General features: G+C 43.3%; 1 protein-coding gene and 1 pseudogene across 2 annotated transcripts; both read left to right on the plus strand.

The window, feature by feature from the left end:
- The first annotated feature begins 10,532 nt into the window (after positions 1-10,532).
- On the plus strand, positions 10,533-11,858 carry LOC120052213 (annotated as a pseudogene).
- Positions 11,859-19,365: 7,507 nt separating this feature from the next.
- On the plus strand, positions 19,366-21,138 carry LOC120051980 (E3 ubiquitin-protein ligase TRIM21-like). Of its 2 annotated transcripts, XM_038998858.1 has the most exons (2): positions 19,366-20,067; positions 20,119-21,138. In XM_038998858.1, exons 1-2 carry the CDS (start codon positions 19,366-19,368, stop codon positions 20,995-20,997), a joined length of 1,581 nt encoding a protein of 526 aa, XP_038854786.1. In that variant the 3' UTR covers positions 20,998-21,138. The 2 variants fall into 2 exon arrangements, with proteins under 2 accessions (XP_038854786.1, XP_038854785.1); XM_038998857.1 differs by having other exon boundaries at positions 19,366-21,138.
- Positions 21,139-21,755: the final 617 nt, after the last annotated feature.

Below are 21,755 nucleotides of genomic sequence, written 5' to 3' on the forward strand. Positions count from 1 at the left end.
TTAAACAATGCAGAGGGAACAGTTAATTAACTAATTACATCCACAAATCATTCAATATATTTAGTCAGCTGACATGACATGTGATTAGAATTTCCATGGATGTCCTCTGAAATCTCATAACGAAATTAAAATTGAAACTTCTTTACTCTTTAAGAACAGATTGAATATTATTGGGGGAGGGGGTGCCACAAAATAGGGGAGGGTTGTCCAACCTTTATTTATTTTCTTTGGGTAGGGCACAGGGGAGGGTAGTGCATTTTGTCCCTGGTTTACATTCGCCATTTTTCTCATATTGTCTCTAAATACACAATGTCTTGACTTACTTTTGATATTACCCTAATTAAGTTTAGAAACATTTGGGGAAGGTTTGGTATGGTGTGGCTATTAAGCTCTAGCTACTGCAGGCCTATGATATGAAGGCAGTGCGCCCCTGTCACGTTGTAAAAATGATTGGAGACAGGCGCAGGAATACGTAATTTTTAATACTGCACCCAAAATTACAACATGCCACTAAAAGGCACGGGGACGAAGCCCAAAACACACACTTATACAAAACACAGGGATGTAACCCCCAAAACACACACTTATACAAAACACAGGGATGTAACCCAAACAATAGACCGAGGTTAAACCTCTAATAAATACACAGGACGAAACCCGAAATAACAAGTGCATCTTACACGCAGCATGAAAGCCGAAACAACAAAGCATAGGTACTCACAAGACCAACGGACATGGGAACATTAATCGACCAAGACAATGGAGAACAGAGGGCACATATAAACAATCACTAATCAGGGGGAATGGGAACCAGGTGTGCCTAATGAGACAGTTCAGTGAAGCCTAGAGACCGGCAACGTAGACCTCCGGAACTGGTGCACAGAATGAGCAGCAGCACCAGGGGGACCCGTGACAGCCCCGGCGCTCCAACTGACTTCAACTGTTGAACTTGAGGTGAGGAGGACTGATTCAGGCCTACCAGAGTTACTCCTTTATCTATCAATATAATGCTTATCTTTATACAAAATATTTGGATGTAGCAAAATTCCTCAAATGTCCGGTAAATTTAAATCTTTCCTGTCATGTTGTCCGGCGCCAAGTTTTCCTAAAGGAAACTCTGATTTTGCATATTGTTTTTATGAAGATTTTAGAATATTCACATGAAAATCTGTGGCTAATTGGATGGAAACCTAGCTATAGACACCCTAAAGACTAGTCCATTGTCAGTTTAATTATGCCTGCACATCATGACTGGCCTGTTCAGGTCAGGTTACCATGGATCACAGTCCTACAGAGACACCCCACACTCCCGCAGAGGGGGAGAGGTAGAAAGGGAGTTAAATGACAACGTTATAATGGGAAAATTGTGACTTGAAGAGTTTTCATAATATGTACATCATGTTTACATACTGTGCGTTGTGTTGAAAATATCCAGATCAAGGAGAATATTTTTGTAACAATTAACTATTATTTTAGTTGTCTAACGAGAGCATAGTACATTGTGATACCTTGCCTTGTAACTAGATATGCCCCAGATAACTTGCCATAAAGACAGAAATGCCCCTTTGTGACCCGGGGGTATAAAACATGTGAGTTAAGAATTGACATACCAGACTAAAACGGACCACAGCTGCAGCTTGATCTAAGATAGTCATAACCCCACAAACGCAAGAGGACAAAGGACCTCTAAACAATCAAGGCTACGGTTGATTACTGTATCTAAGAAAGGGGAATTCAAGAAGATCCAGCTTGTTTTTCTCTTCAAATCATCGGTTGTCTACACGGCCCTTCTACCCAAGCTGGTAGCGACGACACGGCTGATTATCCTCCTCAGAAGTCCACTCTCACAGAACGAGTGCAAGGAAACAGACCACTAAGAGGAAGTACACTGACATCATGTGGACAATCAGAGACTTACACCTGGTAACGAAGGAGACGCCTCCATCGGAGAAGGCCTCGTCGAACCGCCCAGTAAGCAGAACTCGGTCCACGAAGAGATACTCAACGGAGACCTTCAACAAGTAATTACATCATTATAATTCTGACCCATAAGAGCGGCAGTTCGGGGCAAGGTGTCAGGGCTAAACTAAGCATAGTTTACAAATGTATCCAAGTGTGCTTTTCTCTGGTGCACTCTCTCTCTCTCTCTCTCTCGCTCTCTCTTTCTAAATCCCCATCTTGTGTAACACATGTCATATTGTGTTGGTCCGCTAGGGACCTGTTTCATTGTATTAAGTTCTAGTCAATAGCCTGGACTGTGTGTTTGTGTATGTGTATCTTATATTATTATTTAGCTTGTTAGTAAATAAATAATCATTTAGTGAGACCCGGGTTTGTGCAGATTTAAGGATTATGCAACGTTCAGAACGAGACTTAAGAGGAAATTAATTAATTGCTGACTGCTATGAAATCGTTACTCTGATATTCGTTGAGTTAATTTGGGAAACGTTAACTCATTAAACAAACTTTTCTCATGGTGCCCCATGTTACTGAGCTCATGGTTGCCTGATTAATCTAATCACGTAATTATAAACAGTTAATTATTCAATAAATATCAGTCGTCAGAATAATGACCAACGTTACGACATGTGTATTTGAGCTTGTGTCCTCAAAAGTGACTATACTTCAGCAATGTATAATAATTTTTACCAATTAGATTTGAACCTTTCTTGGAGTATGCAGCATTATTAGTTATTGTTTGTCCTCTCATGATAAATAATTACTGTTGTGACCACTATGCTGGACATGTAATGGGTCCTAGGTGTAGTTGGTGTAGAGAGTCAGGCGCAGGACAGCAGATATGAGTAATCAACGTACTTTTACTCAAAATGTCAAATATACAAAGTAACAAATACACGCACACTATGACAGACCGAAAAGACAATAAAACAACCACTCACAAAATACCACATGGGGAACAGAGGGTTAAATAATAAACAAGTAATTAGTTGAGTGAAACCAGGTGTGAAAAGACAGACAGAACAAATGGAAAAAGAAAAGTGTATTGACAGTGGCTAGAAAGCCGATGACGTCGACCGCCGAACGCCGCCCGAACAAGTAGAGGGACCAAATTCGGCAGAAGTCGTGACAGGACATTTTTTATGTTTGTGCTTTTCTAATAACTAATTTATGTGTTCTATTCATGTGCTTTTCTAATAACCTTTTTCTGTGTTCATGTAAGTGACTGACTGAAAAAGTCCTCTGTCACACCCTGGCCTTAGTTATCTTTGTTTTCATTATTATTTTAGTTAGGTCAGGGTGTGACATGGTGAATGTTTGTGTTTTGTCTCGTTTTGGTTGGTTATATGGAAAAGGGGGTGTTGGGTTTAGTTTATGGGTTTGTGTTGAGTGAATGTTTCTAGGTATGTCTATGGTTGAGTGAATGTTCTAGGTATGTCTATGGTTGCCTGAGTGGTTCTCAATCAGAGACAGATGTCTTTCATTTGTCTCTGATTGGGAGCCATATTTTAGGCAGCCATGGGCATCATGTTTTTGTTGGGTCATTGTCTAGGTCTGTGTCTAGGTTGCATGTTTGCATGTTTGCATTTTGTTCGGTTGTAGCTTCACGGTCGTCTAGTTTGTTGTTTTGCTTCGTTTGGTCATCTCCTTAATAAAGAGAAGATGTATTCTTTACACGCTGCGCCTTGGTCCTCTCTCTCTCGCATGGTCAATCGTGACAGAATGACCCAACCACTCAGGACCAAGCAGCGTGAAAGGAGGGAGCCAGAGCCAGTTGTGCAGATACTGGAGGTGAGCAATGGGAAGGATACAGAGACTGTTAAGGATTTATTGAGGAGTTTGGAGGAGAGTGAAAAGAGGGAGCTGCTGTGTTGGTGCGTGAGGCACAACATCCACCCGACAGAGCGTGTGCGGGATGTGATGTTACCTGAGTCAGCTCTTCATGCTCGTCCTGAGTTGCGTGCTAACCGTCTGGGAATGACAGTCCCACGAACCAGGCCTCCTGTGTGCCTTCCTAGTCCTACACCTCCTGTAACACCTTCCCGCCCCAGCCCGGTACCACCAGTTCCGACACCACGCCCCAGGATTCCAGGGTGTCTCCAGAGCCCTGTTCTTCCTCCACGCACTCGCCCTATGGTGCGTGTCTCCAGCCCGGTACCACCAGTGCCGGCACCACGCACTAGGCCTAATGTGCGTCTCCAGAGCCCTGTACGCATTGTTGCTTCTCCCCGCACTCGCCCTGAGGTGCGTGTCCTCATCCCGGTACCACCTGTGCCGGTACCACGCACTAGGCCTATAGTGCGCTTTGAGAGCCCAGTGTGTCCTGTTCCTTCTCCCCGCACTAGCCTTCAGGTGCGTGTCCCCAGCCCGGTACCACCAGTTCCGGCACCACGCACCAGGCCTATAGTGCGCCTCAGCCGGCCAGAGCTGCCCGGCTACCCAGTGCCATCTGAGTCATCCGTCTACCCAGTGCCATCTGAGTCATCCGTCTACCCAGTGCCATCTGAGTCATCCGTCTACCCAGTGCCATCTGAGTCATCCGTCTACCCAGTGCCATCTGAGTCATCCGTCTACCCAGTGCCATCTGAGTCATCCGTCTACCCAGTGCCATCTGAGTCATCCGTCTACCCAGTGCCATCTGAGTCATCCGTCTACCCAGTGCCATCTGAGTCATCCGTCTACCCAGTGCCATCTGAGTCATCCGTCTACCCAGTGCCATCTGAGTCATCCGTCTACCCAGTGCCATCTGAGTCATCCGTCTACCCAGTGCCATCTGAGTCATCCGTCTACCCAGTGCCATCTGAGCCATCCGTCTACCCAGTGCCATCTGAGCCATCCGTCTACCCATGACCAGCCCGAGCCGTCAGCCAGCCATGACCAGCCCGAGCCGTCAGCCAGCCATGACCAGCCCGAGCCGTCAGCCAGCCATGACCAGCCCGAGCCGTCAGCCAGCCATGACCAGCCCGAGCCGTCAGCCAGCCATGACCAGCCAGAGTCGCCCGCCAGCCATGAGCAGCCAGAGCCTTCCGCCAGACCGGATCAGCCAGAGCCTTCCGCCAGACCGGATCAGCCAGAGCCTTCCGCCAGACCGGATCAGCCAGAGCCTTCCGCCAGACCGGATCAGCCAGAGCCTTCCGCCAGACCGGATCAGCCAGAGCCTTCCGCCAGACCGGATCAGCCAGAGCCTTCCGCCAGCCATGACCAGCCAGAGCCTTCCGCCAGCCATGACCAGCCAGAGCCTTCCGCCAGCCATGACCAGCCAGAGCCTTCCGCCAGCCATGACCAGCCAGAGCCTTCCGCCAGCCATGACCAGCCAGAGCCGTCCGCCAGCCATGACCAGCCAGAGCCTTCCGCCAGCCATGACCAGCCAGAGCCTTCCGCCAGCCCGGATCAGCCAGAGCCTTCCGCCAGCCCGGATCAGCCAGAGCCTTCCGCCAGCCCGGATCAGCCAGAGCCTTCCGCCAGCCCGGATCAGCCAGAGCCTTCCGCCAGCCCGGATCAGCCAGAGCCTTCCGCCAGCCCGGATCAGCCAGAGCCTTCCGCCAGACCGGATCAGCCAGAGCCTTCCGCCAGACCGGATCAGCCAGATCCGTCAGCCAGACCGGATCAGCCAGATCCGTCAGCCAGCCATGAGCAGCCAGATCCGTCAGCCAGCCATGAGCAGCCAGATCCGTCAGCCAGCCATGAGCAGCCAGATCCGTCAGCCAGCCATGAGCAGCCAGATCCGTCAGCCAGCCATGAGCAGCCAGATCCGTCAGCCAGCCATGAGCAGCCAGATCCGTCAGCCAGCCATGAGCAGCCCAGCCAGGATCCGCCAGAGCCTTCCAGCCAGGATCCGCCAGAGCCATCCAGCCAGGATCCGCCATCCAGCCAGTATCCACCGTCCCTCAGTCCGGAGCTGCCGCCCCTCAGTCCGGAGCTGCCGCCCCTCAGTCCGGAGCTGCCGCCCCTCAGTCCGGAGCTGCCGCCCCTCAGTCCGGTGCTGCCGCCCCTCAGTCCGGTGCTGCCGCCCCTCAGTCCGGTGCTGCCGCCCCTCAGTCCGGTGCTGCCGCCCCTCAGTCCGGTGCTGCCGCCCCTTAGTCCGGTGCTGCCCCTTAGTCCGGTGCTGCCCCTTAGTCCGGTGCTGCCCCTTAATCCAGTGGGGTTAAGTTGGAGGGTGGTCATTTGGAGGAGGCTACGTAAGCGGGTAGTGACTATGGTGGGGTGGGGACCACGACCAGTGCCAGAGCCGCCACCGTGGACAGACGCCCACCCAGACCCTCCCCTAGACTTTATGCTGGTGCGCCCGGAGTTCGCACCTTAAGGGGGGGGTTATGTCACACCCTGGCCTTAGTTATCTTTGTTTTCATTATTATTTTAGTTAGGTCAGGGTGTGACATGGTGAATGTTTGTGTTTTGTCTCGTTTTGGTTGGTTATATGGAAAAGGGGATGTTGGGTTTAGTTTATGGGTTTGTGTTGAGTGAATGTTTCTAGGTATGTCTATGGTTGAGTGAATGTTCTAGGTATGTCTATGGTTGCCTGAGTGGTTCTCAATCAGAGACAGATGTCTTTCATTTGTCTCTGATTGGGAGCCATATTTTAGGCAGCCATGGGCATCATGTTTTTGTTGGGTCATTGTCTAGGTCTGTGTCTAGGTTGCATGTTTGCATTTTGTTCGGTTGTAGCTTCACGGTCGTCTAGTTTGTTGTTTTGCTTCGTTTGGTCATCTCCTTAATAAAGAGAAGATGTATTCTTTACACGCTGCGCCTTGGTCCTCTCTCTCTCCCATGGTCAATCGTGACATCCTCACTATCAGTAGCTTCAATTTGGCAGTACGCCAAGAACTTTGTTTTGAGAACGAAATATATCTCAGATTCAAGATCTCAGCTTAAAGAGAAGAAGCCTCGTCAGGTATTTGTCACGTTGGCATAAATGATTCGGGAGACAGGCGCAGGAATGCGTAATAGTTTTATTAAGCCCAAATTAAAGGCACGGGGACGAAGACCAAACAAACATGTAACAAAACACAGGGTAGAAACCCCAAACAAAAGAGCGAGGAGTACCTTAAATAAAAAACATGAGCACAATGATTAACACACAGGACGGGAAGCGTAATCATCTGCGCAATCCACAATGGCACGAAAGCCAAAACACACAGCACAGGTACTCACACGCACCAGCGGCCATTGTAACAATAATGGACAGCCCAATGGAAACCAAAGGGCACACTTATACAAGTACTAATCAGTGGAATAGGAAACCAGTGTGCATAATGAAAGGTCCGGAGGGATCCGTGCCAGTATTGGTCTGTTGCATGTTATGAACCAGTTTTGGTCGGTCACATGTATGAAAAAAAATGGTAATGATGACTTAATTATGCAAAATATAACGTGTCTGTGTGTAGCCGTGTATAAGACAACTGCTGGAACTGCCCCAGCAGAGCTCCTGATTGACATGTGTATTGTGGTGCATAGAGTAGGTTGGAACCTCTCCAGAACGCTGATAATAAAAGATGATTCATTTAAGATTGACTTTGAGGGTCCCTGGTGGTCATTTCCACGACATGTTTTGTAGTATTTCCATGACATGTCGTTTAGTATTTCCATGACACCACCATTTGCCTCATGCAGTGCAACATCTCCTTCGCATAGAGTTGATCAGGCTGTTGATTGTGGCCTGTGGAATGTTGTCCCACTTCTCTTCAATGGCTGTGCGAAGTTGCTGGCTATTGGCAGGAACTGGAACACGTTGTTGTACACGTCAATCCAGAGCATCCCAAACATGCTCAATGGGTGACATGTCTGGTGAGTATGCAGGCCATGGAAGAACTGTGATTTTAAGCTTCCAGGAATTCTGTTCAGATCCTCGCAACATGGGGCCGTGCATTATGATGCTGAAACATGAGGTAATGGCGGTGGATGAATGCCACGACAGTAGGCCTCAGGATCTCATCACGGTATCTCTGTGCATTCAAATTGCCATCGATAAAATATTACTGTATTTTTCGCCGCATTTGTTACATTCAGTATCACGACAAGAAAATTCCTGGAAAATGTAGGGAAGGTGCAACATAAGACAAAAAAAATGACAAGGGTTTGAATGAGAGGACTAATTGATGTCTCTAAGTGGCCACACACATCTCCAAAGTAATTTCAATGCACTTTTAGGACACAAAGAAAAGTATTTAACTATAAGGTGCTTTTTTGAGCTCGCCTAGCTGTGCCGTTGAGGAACTAGAGCAAGCACACTTGTAGTTGTTTTGTTTGGAACGCAACCCTGCTTCGTCGCCATCATGCAATTACTGTTGTTTAAGCAGTCATAAAAAAAAGCTTGTTCTATTGCCAACATGACTAGCTAGGTTATAAAATATCATCTTGCAGTGTTAGGTTTTCGCAAGGCAATTCAGAGAAACAGATTGTTATTTTGGTGAACATAGAAACAAGCCATGAGTGCATTCAGGTGCTTCTCCTGCTATGAATTTCCTTCACAATAGACAAATAGATTCACACAAATAATGAACAGACAATAAACAATCCTAAAATGGCGTCGCTGTGCGGCTGTTACCTTTCCCAGGAAGAGGACAAAGTCCCTCACGGTGTTGATGGTGGCCACTCTGAGGACATTCTCTACTAGGATGAAGAAGGCGGCACGCGCCGATGTACATAAACTAGTGCTGTTGATCGCTGTCGCCGTGTACGTATTCTGTGGTGAAAACAGACAAGAGACAGAAGTATCATCAATAACAAGTGTGACTGCTGTCCTCTTGGAATGAGACTCTATTGTATAGTAAAATAGATTGTTGTCAATGATATTACGTGTAATAGTAAAGATAATCAACAACTCAGATGACAATCAATCTGATTCTAATCAAACCCTTTCTTGATTCAGGTACGTTAGACACTTCTTCGGGCACTACAAATAGCAGATGCAGGCTTTCAGCATTCAGCGTGCACAGACATGTTCCTACAACAGAAAATACATTCAGCTTTGGTCCTCCACCCTTTGTCTGGCTTGACTTGGTAAAATGGTAGTTGTCATAAGAGAAGTGAAAGGGAATATGTTTAAAGGCAACATCTGGGATATTTCCTGCTGCTTATGTAGCCCTTTCCTGCAGTCAAATGACCTAGTGGCCTCATGGGTGGAATGTTATTCATATTTTCCATACTTTCATAATTCATAATAAACATTATTTCCAAAAACAAGCCGTAAATCCGATGTTTCTATGTCAAACAGTTTTGTTATATTTAACTCTTCTGTGATGTATATAAAGTTTAATTTTTGGGATGCAAACTAAAAACGGAATACATTTCAACTCTATATCTGACATGGTACACGTGTCTTCTTTTTGATTGAGCCCATACCATGTGTGTGAGGTGTATAATTGTGTTTTAAAGTGGATTTGTTTAAGACTAACAAGAAAGGACTCTATGTGACCCTGATTTAGCCCAATGCGATAAAAGGTTAAATAAGGATCAAATCTACCTAGACTGACTGTCACGATCATCGCAATGAGGCAGAGTGGACCAAGGCGCAGCGTGAGAGAAATATCTTCTTTTTATTATGAAGACGACAAACGAACAAAAACAACAGAGAAGCTCTACAAACAAAATAGTGCTGACACTAAACACTACACAGAGACAATTACCCACAAAAGCCTACTGCCTATGGCTGCCTTAAATATGGCTCCCAATCAGAGACAATGAATGACAGCTGTCTCTGATTGAGAACCATTCAGGCAACCATAGACCCCTCCTAGACACCTACACTCAACACAAACCCATACACTCTACCAAAACCCCCTATACCATACAACCACCCCAGACGAGACAACTATACACAAACATCCCCCCTGTCACACCCTGACCTAACCAAAATATTACAGAAAACAAAGATAACTAAGGCCAGGGCGTGACACTGACAGTATGTGTTCATCCCCTGTGAATTCTATTGTAGTTGATGGTTTTAGGAAACCTTCAATACATCTGCAGTATATCCTTGTTTAACATTTCTCATTCACACTTTTGTATCAAGAATGTATCAAGCATGAAGAGAGATCAGACATGTGAAGGGTTAATTCTGTTCCAGAGCACAGAGCAGCACTGGGTGGGGAGCAGCATGTCAACGTCACTTTACAGAAGTGACACTGAAGTGTATAAACATACTGTACATTGACCACACAAGCAAATGGTCTCAATCTCTTCTGGAAAATCTGTTAAGACATCCATCTACTCAGTCTGTTTTTTTATACTACAGTACCGATAAATCGGAGAAAGCGCCCACACTCTTTTACACACATAGATACAGGTGAGTACAGATTTACAAGGGCCGGTGAAGATGCATTCCACAGTCTGAGTTCTTGTATTCTAATGAATTCCTTTATTCACCGGTTTTCTTTTCCCCTGTTTTCGACTACAGTACCTATGTTGAACTTTATTTTGTACATTGACTAATTTATACCATATGTTGTATGGTTAAACAACTTGAATTAACATTGGTTAGCGTCTCTAAATGCCGCGTTGACAGTGGCACTGAAACTATCGAGAGCTGACTCATTCGAGGAAATAATTTATAGTTCCACCTTCTCTGTCTAGATATGGCTTCCTCCAGCAGTCTCCTGTCTGAAGAGCAGTTCCTGTGGTCTACATGTCTAGATGTGTTCACTGGAAAAGTTGCCTGTGACGTCTGCACTGGGATGAAGCGCAAGGCCCTGAAGTCCTGCCTGGTGTGTCTGGCTTCTTACTGTGAGACTCACCTGGAGCCTCATCAGATAGCCCCACCCTTAAAGAGACACAAACTGATCGACCCTGTGGAGAACCTGGAAGACAGGATGTGTAAGAAGCATGACAGACTCCTGGAGCTGTTCTGTAGGACTGACCAGACTTGTGTGTGTCAGTTCTGCACTGAGGCAGACCACAAGACTCATGACACTGTCCCTATAGAGGGAGAGTGTGGAGAGAGGAAGGCTCAGCTGGGCAAAACTGAGGCAGAAGTGCAGCAGATTATCCAAGAACAACTGAAGAAGGTTAAAGACATCAAACTCTCAGTAGATCTCAGCAAGATAGATGCAGAGAGGGAGATAGCAGACAGCTTACAGGTCTTCACTGCTCTGGTGCGCTCCATTGAGAAAAGCCAGACTGAGCTGATTGAGGTGATTGAGGAGAAGCAGAAAGCAGTAGAGAGGCAGGCTGAAGGGTTCATTAAAGAGCTGGAGCAGGAAATCACTGAGCTAAATAGGAGAAGGACTGATCTGAAGCAGCTCTCACACACTGAGGACCACCTCCAACTTCTCCAGAGCTTCCCATCCATAGTGTGCACACCTCAACCCACCAAGGACTGGTCTGAGATCAGTGTTCACAGTGGTCTGTGTGTGGGGACTGTTAGGAAAGCAGTGTGTCACCTGGAGGATATACTGAATAAAGAGTTGGGGAAGCTGCCTGAAGTCAAACTGAAGATGATTCAGCAGTATGCTGTGGATGTGACTCTGGACCCTGATACAACACATCCTGAACTCATCCTGTCTGAAGATGGGAAACAAGTAAGAACTGGAGACATAACACAGAATCTTCCTGACAATTCAAAAAGGTTTGACGGTCATTGATTTGTCCTTGGAAAGGATGGCTTCTCCTCAGGAAGATTTTATTATGAGGTGATTGTTAAGGGGAAGACAAGATGGACTTTAGGAGTGGCCAGAGAGTCCATAGACAGGAAGGGGATTATCATATTGAGCCCTGAACATGGACTCTGGACTGTGATACTAAGGGATGGAAATGTGTACCATGCCTGTACCTCCCACTCTATCATCCTCTCTCTGAGAAAGAAGCCCCAGAAGGTGGGGGTGTTTGTGGACTATGAGGAGGGTCTGGTCTCCTTTTATGATGTGGAGGGTTAGAGGCAGAGAATCCAAGTGGAGAGAGGGGTTACCGGCCAGGCAGAGACAGCAAGGGCAGTTCGTCGCTCCAGTGCCTGGCCGTTCACCTTCACACCCCTGGGCCAGAATATACTCAATCATAGGACCTACTGAAGATATGAGTCTTCATTAAAGACTTGCGTCTCTCACATGGATAGGCAGACCATTCCATAAAAATGGAGCTCTATAAGAGAAAGCCCTGCCTCCAGCTGTTTGCTTAGAGATTCTAGGGACAGTAAGGAGGCCTGCGTCTTGTGACCGTAGCGTACGTGTAGGTATGTACAGCAGGATCAAATCGGAGTGATAGGTAGGAGCAAGCCCATGTAATATTTTGTAGGTTTGCAGTAAAACCTTGAAATCACCCCTAGCCTTAACAGGAAGCCAGTGTAGATTGGTTTGTACTGGAGTAGTATGATAAAAAAAAAAGTGGTTCTAGTCAAGATTCTAGCAGCTGTGTTTAGCACTAACTGAAGATGATTTAAATAGAGCATTGCTGTAGTCTAATTTAGAAGTGACAAAAGCATGGATTAACTTTTCTGCGTAATTTTTGGACAGACACTTTCAGATTTTTGTAATGTTACGTAGATGGAAAAAAGCTGTCTTTGAAATAGTCTTGATATGTTCGTCAAAAGAGAGCTCAGGTTCCTTCACAGTTTTATTTGAGACGACAGTACAACCATCAAGATTAATTGTCAGGTCCGACAGAAGCAACACAATCTCACACTCAATTTGTGCAAATATGTACAAAAAGTATTTTAGCAGATTTCATGCGTTTTTGTGAGTTTTTGTTGTGGCTTAATTCATGTGAAAAGACCCCCAAAGTTGTGCGACTTCGTTTGTAGGACAAGACATATTTTTGTGTGACTTCATTCATAGGAAAATACATTTTTGGGGGGGAAAACTTTCTCAACAGTCTTTTGAAAGTTATTAAAGCAATGCATGATGGGCAATGGTGTTCTACACTGGCTTTTTTATGGCCCACAATTATTTATATAAAAAAACTAAACGTGTTAACAACCCAATATACCTAATCAACCAAGTTGTCACCAAAATAATGATAATATAATTGTAGCCTTACGTATTTTTTAAAATTATTAATGCCAATACTGTTTTCTATGCTTGTTTTCACTTAATACTTTGGGATACTGATAGTCAGAAAGGCCCTTTTTTTCATGTAGGCAGTACTAGGCCTAAAGGATTTTCTTCACAATGCATATTCATATTTCGTGGCGCCTACATTATACAATTTTCTTCATAATGCATTTAATACAAGGCTCCACTTTTTCTTTTACATTACACCATTTCTTTCAAAATGCATTTTATACAAGGCTATGTCGAATTTTATGAGGGTTGCCAGAATGGAGAAAAAATATGGATTTTTTAAGGGGGGGGGTATCGATGAAGGTATTTGATTGGGGAATGGGGATATATATATTTTTTATGATGGGAAATTATAATACACACCATAATACACACACACCAGCACACAAACACTAACACACATATGCATACACTCACTTTGTGTGTAGTCATGTTATAGCCAACTCATCACTATTGTATGAATAGTTTTTTATAAAATCTTTGTTTCTAGTTGTCATGCATTCATTATCTTTAACTGGTTAAATGTTTGTAGTTTGTATGTTTCAGTAATGATTAAGATGGCTAAATAGTCGTACATCTCTGCTTGATTTAGCTTTTGGTTATATTTGGCATTTTTATACATAATCTGTTTTTCTACTGAATAAAGCAATAATTAATCAACACACTACTGTCAATAAATGGACACTACCTGTTATAAAATGGAAAATGCTCTCCGTAAATAAAAGATGAGAAATGCTCAGTCTGAAGACATTCGGCTATGGGCTGCACAGCCCTATAACAATGATACAAGTTATATCCCCTTAAAAAGGGTTTATTTACAACCTCTGGGGTATAACATGTTGGGCAAAGTGGTTTAGGAGAGTCTGACATATAAAAACTAACTTGAGTTCAGTCTTCACCAATGAGAACCAAGAGGGGCCTAGCTTCATCCTTCATGACTGGGAAAGGCCTCGATTCAAGGTCGTTAAAAAATCCTACATCCATTTCATTCGATGGATCATCAGCAATTAATATTACTGGTTTGCATCCTAAAAAAAGGATAGTTGCGTTTTGCTGCATGACACACTTACATTATTTGTCTTTCCCATATGATGTGGAACGTTGTCAGGTTATCAGCTATAAGCTTCAGTAACAAAATAACACCATGGTTGTAATAACAGGTTGCTTGTACATCTGTAGAATGTGTTTGTTTTGGGTCCACACTGGTAAGTTAACTTACGTAAATTAGACAGACTCAGAGGGGCATATCACTTTCAGAACGCTTCCCACCACTAGATCACTTAACAATAAAATAATTGTTCCAATGTTTTCCCCAAAACAATGTATTTCCCTATGATTGACGTAGCACAAAACTGTGTGTATTTTCCTACGAATGAAGCGGCACAAATAAATTGTCACACGAATTAAGCCGCACATAAACACAGGAAAATGCACAAAATCTGCTGAAATACTTTTTGTACGTATTTGCACGAATTGAGTGTGAGGATTGTTGCCACGCCTCCTCTGAAATATTATAATGAAATTAAAATGAAAACCTTTCTGCACCTGGCAGCTACTACCATACCCTGTTCAAAGGCACTGAAGGATTTTCCCATTCACCCTCTGAATGGCAAAATGTACACAATCCATGTCTCAACTGTCTCAAGGCTTACAAATCCTTCTTTAACATGTCTCCTCCCCTTCATCCACAGTGATTGAAGTGGATTCAATAAGTGATATCAATAAAGGATCATAGCTTTTCATCAACCCATAATGCTGACCTTCTTTGACAGAAGGAAAACTATCCCTCAAAGGGGAGCTGAACCAAAAAATCTACTTCTCTGGTTGAAAGCGGCCTGCCTATGTGGCATTTATTAGTATTCCAAAATTGACTACCAAGGGTACATAGGATAATTTGTCATAAAGTCAGTATCTTTCAAAACAGAGATTTGCGAGATTCTGTGAAATGTATGACGCTCCCTGGAAATTTGAGGATTGAGTATGATTTCAATCATGCCCAGTCATGCCTACTTGGCCTCTAACACGGGATGGTAATGCCTAGGGAGAATTGTAACAAGGGAAGGGTGAATGGGAAAAAAGGTGAAATGAGTGTGCTCTATCTAATCGTAGCATCAGAGTCAACCTACAACCTGCCCATTTCTTTACAGACAGCAGAATTAACCATAAGCATGGCGTGCCTCAGACTTGTTTATATTCATACAAGACATCGTCGCCAATGTAATGTTGAAAGAACGAGACTTGTTCATTATAAACGGCTTATGTTTTTCCATCTCAAACATCCTGACATTTGTGAGATAACGTTAGCATCACAAACACAACTGTCATCAAAGCTACACTAGAAAGGAGGAAATGCATATTTTTTTTATATAATGTAGAATTCTCTGTTTTTGTACAAGAAGTACACAAATAGACAATGATAACATATGCTAGGGGGTACAACAAATGACAGATTATACAAAGACCTTAAAAGAAACACACGTATTGATTGTTTTAACAGCTTTCTTATCAGAAGAATGTTGAATGGTCTTAATGGACTGCTCGAATTCCATATAGAAAACACAGAAGAGTGTTTTTTATTAGTGAATTTACATTTATGAATATGAAATTTAGCCAGTAGCACAATTAGATTCATGAGGTAAAATTGTTTTTCTTTGTCTTTATTATGGTTAAAGAAACCGAGCAGCACATTCTGGAAATGCATAATGCGATTTGGGATTCTAGAACATTCACGTTGTCATGCAGTTGCTAAACCAATAGTCACTTCATTCAACTCAAATGAAATGAAAAAGTAATCCAAGTTATTTTGCTTTAATTATTAATATCATTTAGGTCTAATGCTGACCTTTGACAGAAAGTGATAGTATGTTTTTCTCTCAACCGTTATTCTCTCTCAAAGGGAAGCTAATGATATGGCACATCCTTAGCCTTTGAGATGGTTGTGGATGTAGGTGAATGTGATAAAGGAGGTACTTTTCCTTTGAGCTGGTTGTGGATCTAGGTAAGGATGGCCACGGTACCCAGGTGGTAGTGGACAGGATGGGGGTCAGGGTCAGCGGGGATTTAACCCTGATATCCACCACAGGGTAGAGGAAAATTAAGTTAGGAAATAGTCAAACTGATACAGGACAGACCTGGATTCCAATAGTACTTGTTTTCTTTCAGATACTTTGAGCATTTGATTGAACCTGTATATGGAGTGCCAGACATTGACATTTAAAAATTATATTTCTATGGTGCCAGATTGGTGGGGTTGTACTTTTGGGACTATTCTATTGGTTATAATGCACCAGGGAAGCTCAATCAAGTGCAGCTAACGTACTAGACAGAAGAAAAAGTACACTTTGAACCCTGGTCTGATACAGGGCAATTTCCAATTCAACACATCACAATCACAAGCATTTAATTTAATTCAATACACTTTTATTGTTGGGTAAATATACATTATTGTTTTAACATTTGGGTATATTAATGTATTGTTTCTCCCTCTTAGTGGATATCTTAGTGACATACAGACACAAACCCATGTTCAAGATTGAACTGATCATCTCTTGCCCAACAGATCTCACACAGACAAGAGGACATTGATTGTTTTCGTTTTTTCATTATAACTATTCTGTTATGTAACAAAAACTCATGAAGGAAATAGAGATACAGTCATAGGGAATCCCGTTTTCTATGGATAGAGTATTAAAAACTTAGTAAGCAGTAATGACTCAATGTTGCCACAATTTAGGGATTGTCAGTTATGATCATTCATTGCCTCTGACATGACAACCTCAGTACTTGTAGGACCTGCATTTCATACATTAGAGTAATATAAAACGTTCTTATTAGAGTAAATGGATATTTCATACTTGATCCACCGTAGTAACATGATCCTGTTAGCAGGCGTGGGAGAACACCTTGCACAATGGAGTTTTATCAGACAGAGAAGTGCCTGTTGATCATCTGGTATGTAGGTCAGTTGTATTTGTCAAAATTGTACTAAAAGGAGCAACACAACACAAGTAGCAACCATGATCGTCATTACCACAATCTAAAAATACATTTGATGATCAAACACTTGTAGTGTATGGAAATAGTGCTTAATAACAGTGGTGACATGGAACCCATTTGAATAATCTCTGACAATACTGTCACCCACAAGAGGCTAAACAAAACATGCTTTACAACCTGTAAACTAGAACCAAACTACACTAACAGTATTTTTGACTGAAATACTTTTGTTATATATAAAAGGTGTTTCAAAAAGGCATTGTGCTTTTGAAAAAACAAAGCTTTCATGTAAAGTGTGCCATAAATTTATAAACAGGTTTTCAAAAATATTGTAGTCTCTGTGACTGGAGTGATATCATGGTAAACCTGTTACACATGGATTAAAGAAAACGCTTGGAATGTCTTTTGGTTTCCGTCTTCTGGTTTGGTCAAGCAAAAGTCCCTCCTGCATGAGTCTACAACAATAAACAAATGGAGTGTTAATCTTTACTATTGTCTTCATCATCATCATCATTTTGTGTGTATGACTCTAGATTATGATGGTAAGTGAAGGTATTCTCTGTTGGAAAAGTTTGGTTAACTCTCCGTGGGCTTCATCTCACGACCGTCTCCATCTGCCTCGGGCTGATCCCATCCCTCCATATTCTTACTGTTCTCTACAAACTCCTAAAGAGGGATGGATAGGAAGAAGAAAGAGCATGAATGTGTGTTGGTGTTGAATCAATAGGGGTCAAGTATCGTAAATGCTAACAAGGCGAGTTCAGTGTAATATGTGCATAAAAACACTATTTACCATATAGAAATAGATTAAAGTGGTATTCTGTAAAACCATTCAGGTACGTTAGACACTTCTTCAGGCACCACAAGCAGCAGATGCAGGATTTCAGCAAACACAGTGTCACGTTCTGACCATAGTTCTTGTGTGTTTTGCTTGTTTTAGTGTTGGTCAGGACGTGAGCTGGGTGGGCATTCTATGTTGTGTGTCTAGTTTGTCCGTTTCTTAGTTTGGCCTAATATGGTTCTCAATCAGAGGCAGATGTTTTGTGTTGTCTCTGATTGGGAATCATATATAGGTGGCTTGTTTTGTGTTGGGTTTTTGTGGGTGGTTGTTTCCTGTCTCTGTGTTTTCTCTGCACCAGCTAGGACTGTATTGGTTTGCCACATTTTGTTATTTTGTATTTGTTAAGTGTTCACGTTTATCGTCTGTATTAAATATGTTGAACACTAACTACGCTGCGTCTTGGTCCGATCCCTGCTACACCTCCTCTTCAGACGAAGAGGAGGAAGGCTGCCGTTACACACAGGCAGTTTCCTACAAACAGAAAATACATTCAGCTTTAGTTCTCCACCCATTGTCTGACTTGACTTGGTAGAATTGAAAGTGAGTATGTTTAAAGGAATAATCTGAAAATAATATTTCCTGCTCCTTATGTAGCCCTTTCCTGAAGTCAAATGACCTCGTGACCTCATGGGTGGAATGTTATTCATATGTTTCAACAAGCCAAAATCCGGTGTTGCTGTGCCAAACAGTTTTGTTGTATTTCAGTCTTCTGTGATGTAAATAAAGTGTAATATTGTTATGTAAACTCAAAATGTATTACATTTCAACTCTATATCTGACATGGTATAAGTGTATTATTTTTGTTAAGCCCATAACCATGTGTGTGAGGTGTAGACTTTCGTTTCAAAGTAGATTTGTTAAAGACTAACAGGAAACACTCTGTGACCCTGATTTAGCCCACTGCAGTAAAAGGTTATTAATGATCAAATCTACCTCGACTGACAGTATTTGTTCATCCCCTGTGAATTCTATTGTAGTTGATGCCTTTAGAAAACATTCATTACATCTGCAGTAATTCCTTCTTTTCTATCAAGAATGTATCAAGCATGAAGAGAGATCAGACGTGAAGAGTTAACTGTTCCAGAGCACAGCGCTGCACTGGGTGGGGAGCAGCATGTCAACGTCACTTTACTTAAATGAAACTGAAGTGTATAGACATACTATATATGTGCGCACACAAGCTAACGGTCTCAAACTCTTCTGGAAATTCTGCTAAGACAGTCGTTTTTTAATACTACAGTATATAGAACCAATAAATCTGAGAAAGCACCCCACCCTCTGTCGCAAACACAAAGATAAAGGTGAGTAGATATTTACAAGGGCAGGTGAAGATAAATGCTACTGTGTGAATTCTTGTATTTGAATGAATTCCTGTATTCTCCGGTTTTCTTTTATCCTGTGTTTGACTACAGTACCTATGTTTACCTTTATTTTGTACTTAGAATCATTTATGTTGTACGGTTAAACATCTTGAATCAACATTGTTTGGTGTCTCTAAATTCCGTGTTGACAATGACTCTGAAATTATCGAGAACTGAATAATTACAGGGAATAATTTAGTCCCACCTTCTCTGTTTAGATATGGCTTCATCCAGCAGTCTCCTGTCTGAAGAGCAGTTCCTGTGTTCTATCTGTCTGGATGTGTTCACTGAGCCAGTCACCACTTCATGTGGACACAACTTCTGCATGGCCTGTATCACAAAGTACTGGGATAGAAAGGACCTGTGTCAATGTCCACTGTGTCAGGAGAAATTCTACAGACAACCTAAGCTTCGTGTCAACACAACTTTCAGAGAGGTTGTAGAGAATTTTAAAAAGATGAGAGACAAAGGTAGAGATGGGCCCCCTCCCAAACCTGGAAAAGTTGCCTGTGACGTTTGCACTGGGACGAAGCGCAAGGCCCTGAAGTCCTGCCTGGTGTGTCTGGCTTCCTACTGTGAGACTCACCTGGATCCTCATCAGATAGCCCCACCCTTAAAGAGACACAAACTGATCGACCCTGTGGAGAACCTAGAAGACAGGATGTGTAAGAAGCATGACAGACTCCTGGAGCTTTTCTGTAGGACTGACCAGACATATGTGTGTCAGTTCTGCACTGAGGCAGACCACAAGACTCATGACACTGTCCCTATAGAGGAAGAGTGTGGAGAGAGGAAGGCTCAGCTGGGGAAAACTGAGGCAGAAGTGCAGCTGATTATCCAGGATCGACTGAAGAAGGTTAAAAAGATCAGACTCTCAGTAGATCTCAGCAAGAGAGATGCAGAGAGAGAGATAACAAAGAGCGTGCAGGTCTTCACTGCTCTGGTGCGCTCCATTAAGAAAAGCCAGGTTGAGCTTGTTCAGGTAATTAAGGAGAAGCAGAAAGTAGTACAGAGGCAGGCTGAAGGGTTCATTAAAGAGCTGGAGCAGGAAATCACTGAGCTAAAGAGGAGAAGCACTGATCTGAAGCAGCTCTCACACACTGAGGACCCCTTCCAACTTCTCCAGAGGTTCATAACCCTAGTGTACAAACGTCCACCCACCAAGGTCTGGTCTGAGATCAGTGTTCACAGTGATCTGTGTGTGGGGACTGTGAGGAGAGCTGTGTCTCACCTGGAGGAGACACTGAAAAAAGAGATGGAGAAGCTGCCTGAAGTCAAACTGAAGAGGATTCAGCAGTATGCAGTGGATGTGACTCTGGACCCTGATACAGCAAACCCCTGGCTCATCCTGTCTGAGGATGGGAAACAAGTAAGACATGGAAACACACCACAGAATCTTCTAGACAATCCAAAAAAGTTTGATTATCATCCGTTTGTCCTTGGAAAGGATGGCTTCTCCTCAGGAAGATTTTACTATGAGGTGACGGTTAAGGGGAAGACAAGATGGAATTTAGGAGTTGCCAGAGAGTCCACTGACAGGAAGGGGATTATCACACTGAGACCTGGGGATGGACTCTGGACTGTGTCCCGAAGGGATGAGAATGTGTACCTTAATTGTTCCTCCCCCCCTGTCCTCCTCTCCCTGAGAAAGAAGCCCCAGAAGGTGGGGGTCTTTGTGGACTATGAGGAGGGTCTGGTCTCCTTTTATGATGTGGAGGCCAAGTCTCATATCTACTCTTACACTGGCTGCACCTTTACAGAGAAACTCTATCCATACTTCGGCCCCTCTGATAATGATGATGGTCAAAACTCAGCCCCTCTCATCATCACTCCTGTCAATCGCACATACTGATTAAACAATGCAGAGGGAACAGTTAATTAACTAATTACATTCACAAATCTTTGAATATATCAGTTTAGAAATTATCATATTTAGCCAGTTGACATGACACATTATTATATTTTCCATGGATGTCCTCTGTAATCTCATCATCAAATGAAAATGGAAACTTCTTAACTCTGTTAGGACAGATTGAATATTACTGGGGGAGGGGTGGTCCAAAATAGGGGAGGGTTGTCAAACATTTTCTATTGCTTTGGAGAGGGTTGTGTGGGTTTTGGGGGTGACAGGGGAGGGTAGTGTATTTTTTTCCCGGGTTTACATTCACCATTCTGCTCGTATTTTCCCTACAAACAATGGCTCGACTTACTTTTGATATTACCCTAATAAAGTTTAGAAACGTTTGGGGAAGGTTTGGTATGGTGTGGCTATTATTAAGCCTTAGCTACTGCAGGCCTGTGATATGAAGGCAGTGCGCCCCGGCGCTCCAGCTGACTCCGACAGTTGAACTTGAGGTGAGGGAGACAGTTTCAGGCCTACCAGAGTTACTCCATTAATCTACCAATATAATGCTCATCTTTATACAAAATATTCAGATTGAAGGCCTATACATTTGCCTTCCTTCTGTGTGTTAATGTCCGTGTAGCAGAGGCAGTAGCCATCTGACATAAAGAAATGCATGTCAGTGTCATAGCATGCCACCTGCATATCTCTCTCTGGGGTTAGGCCGAAGCTTATTTTCCTATATAGATGTTACGTATATATATATT

This window comes from Salvelinus namaycush, chromosome 8 (assembly GCF_016432855.1).
Source record: "Salvelinus namaycush isolate Seneca chromosome 8, SaNama_1.0, whole genome shotgun sequence".
NCBI classification, from domain to species: Eukaryota; Metazoa; Chordata; class Actinopteri; order Salmoniformes; family Salmonidae; genus Salvelinus; species Salvelinus namaycush.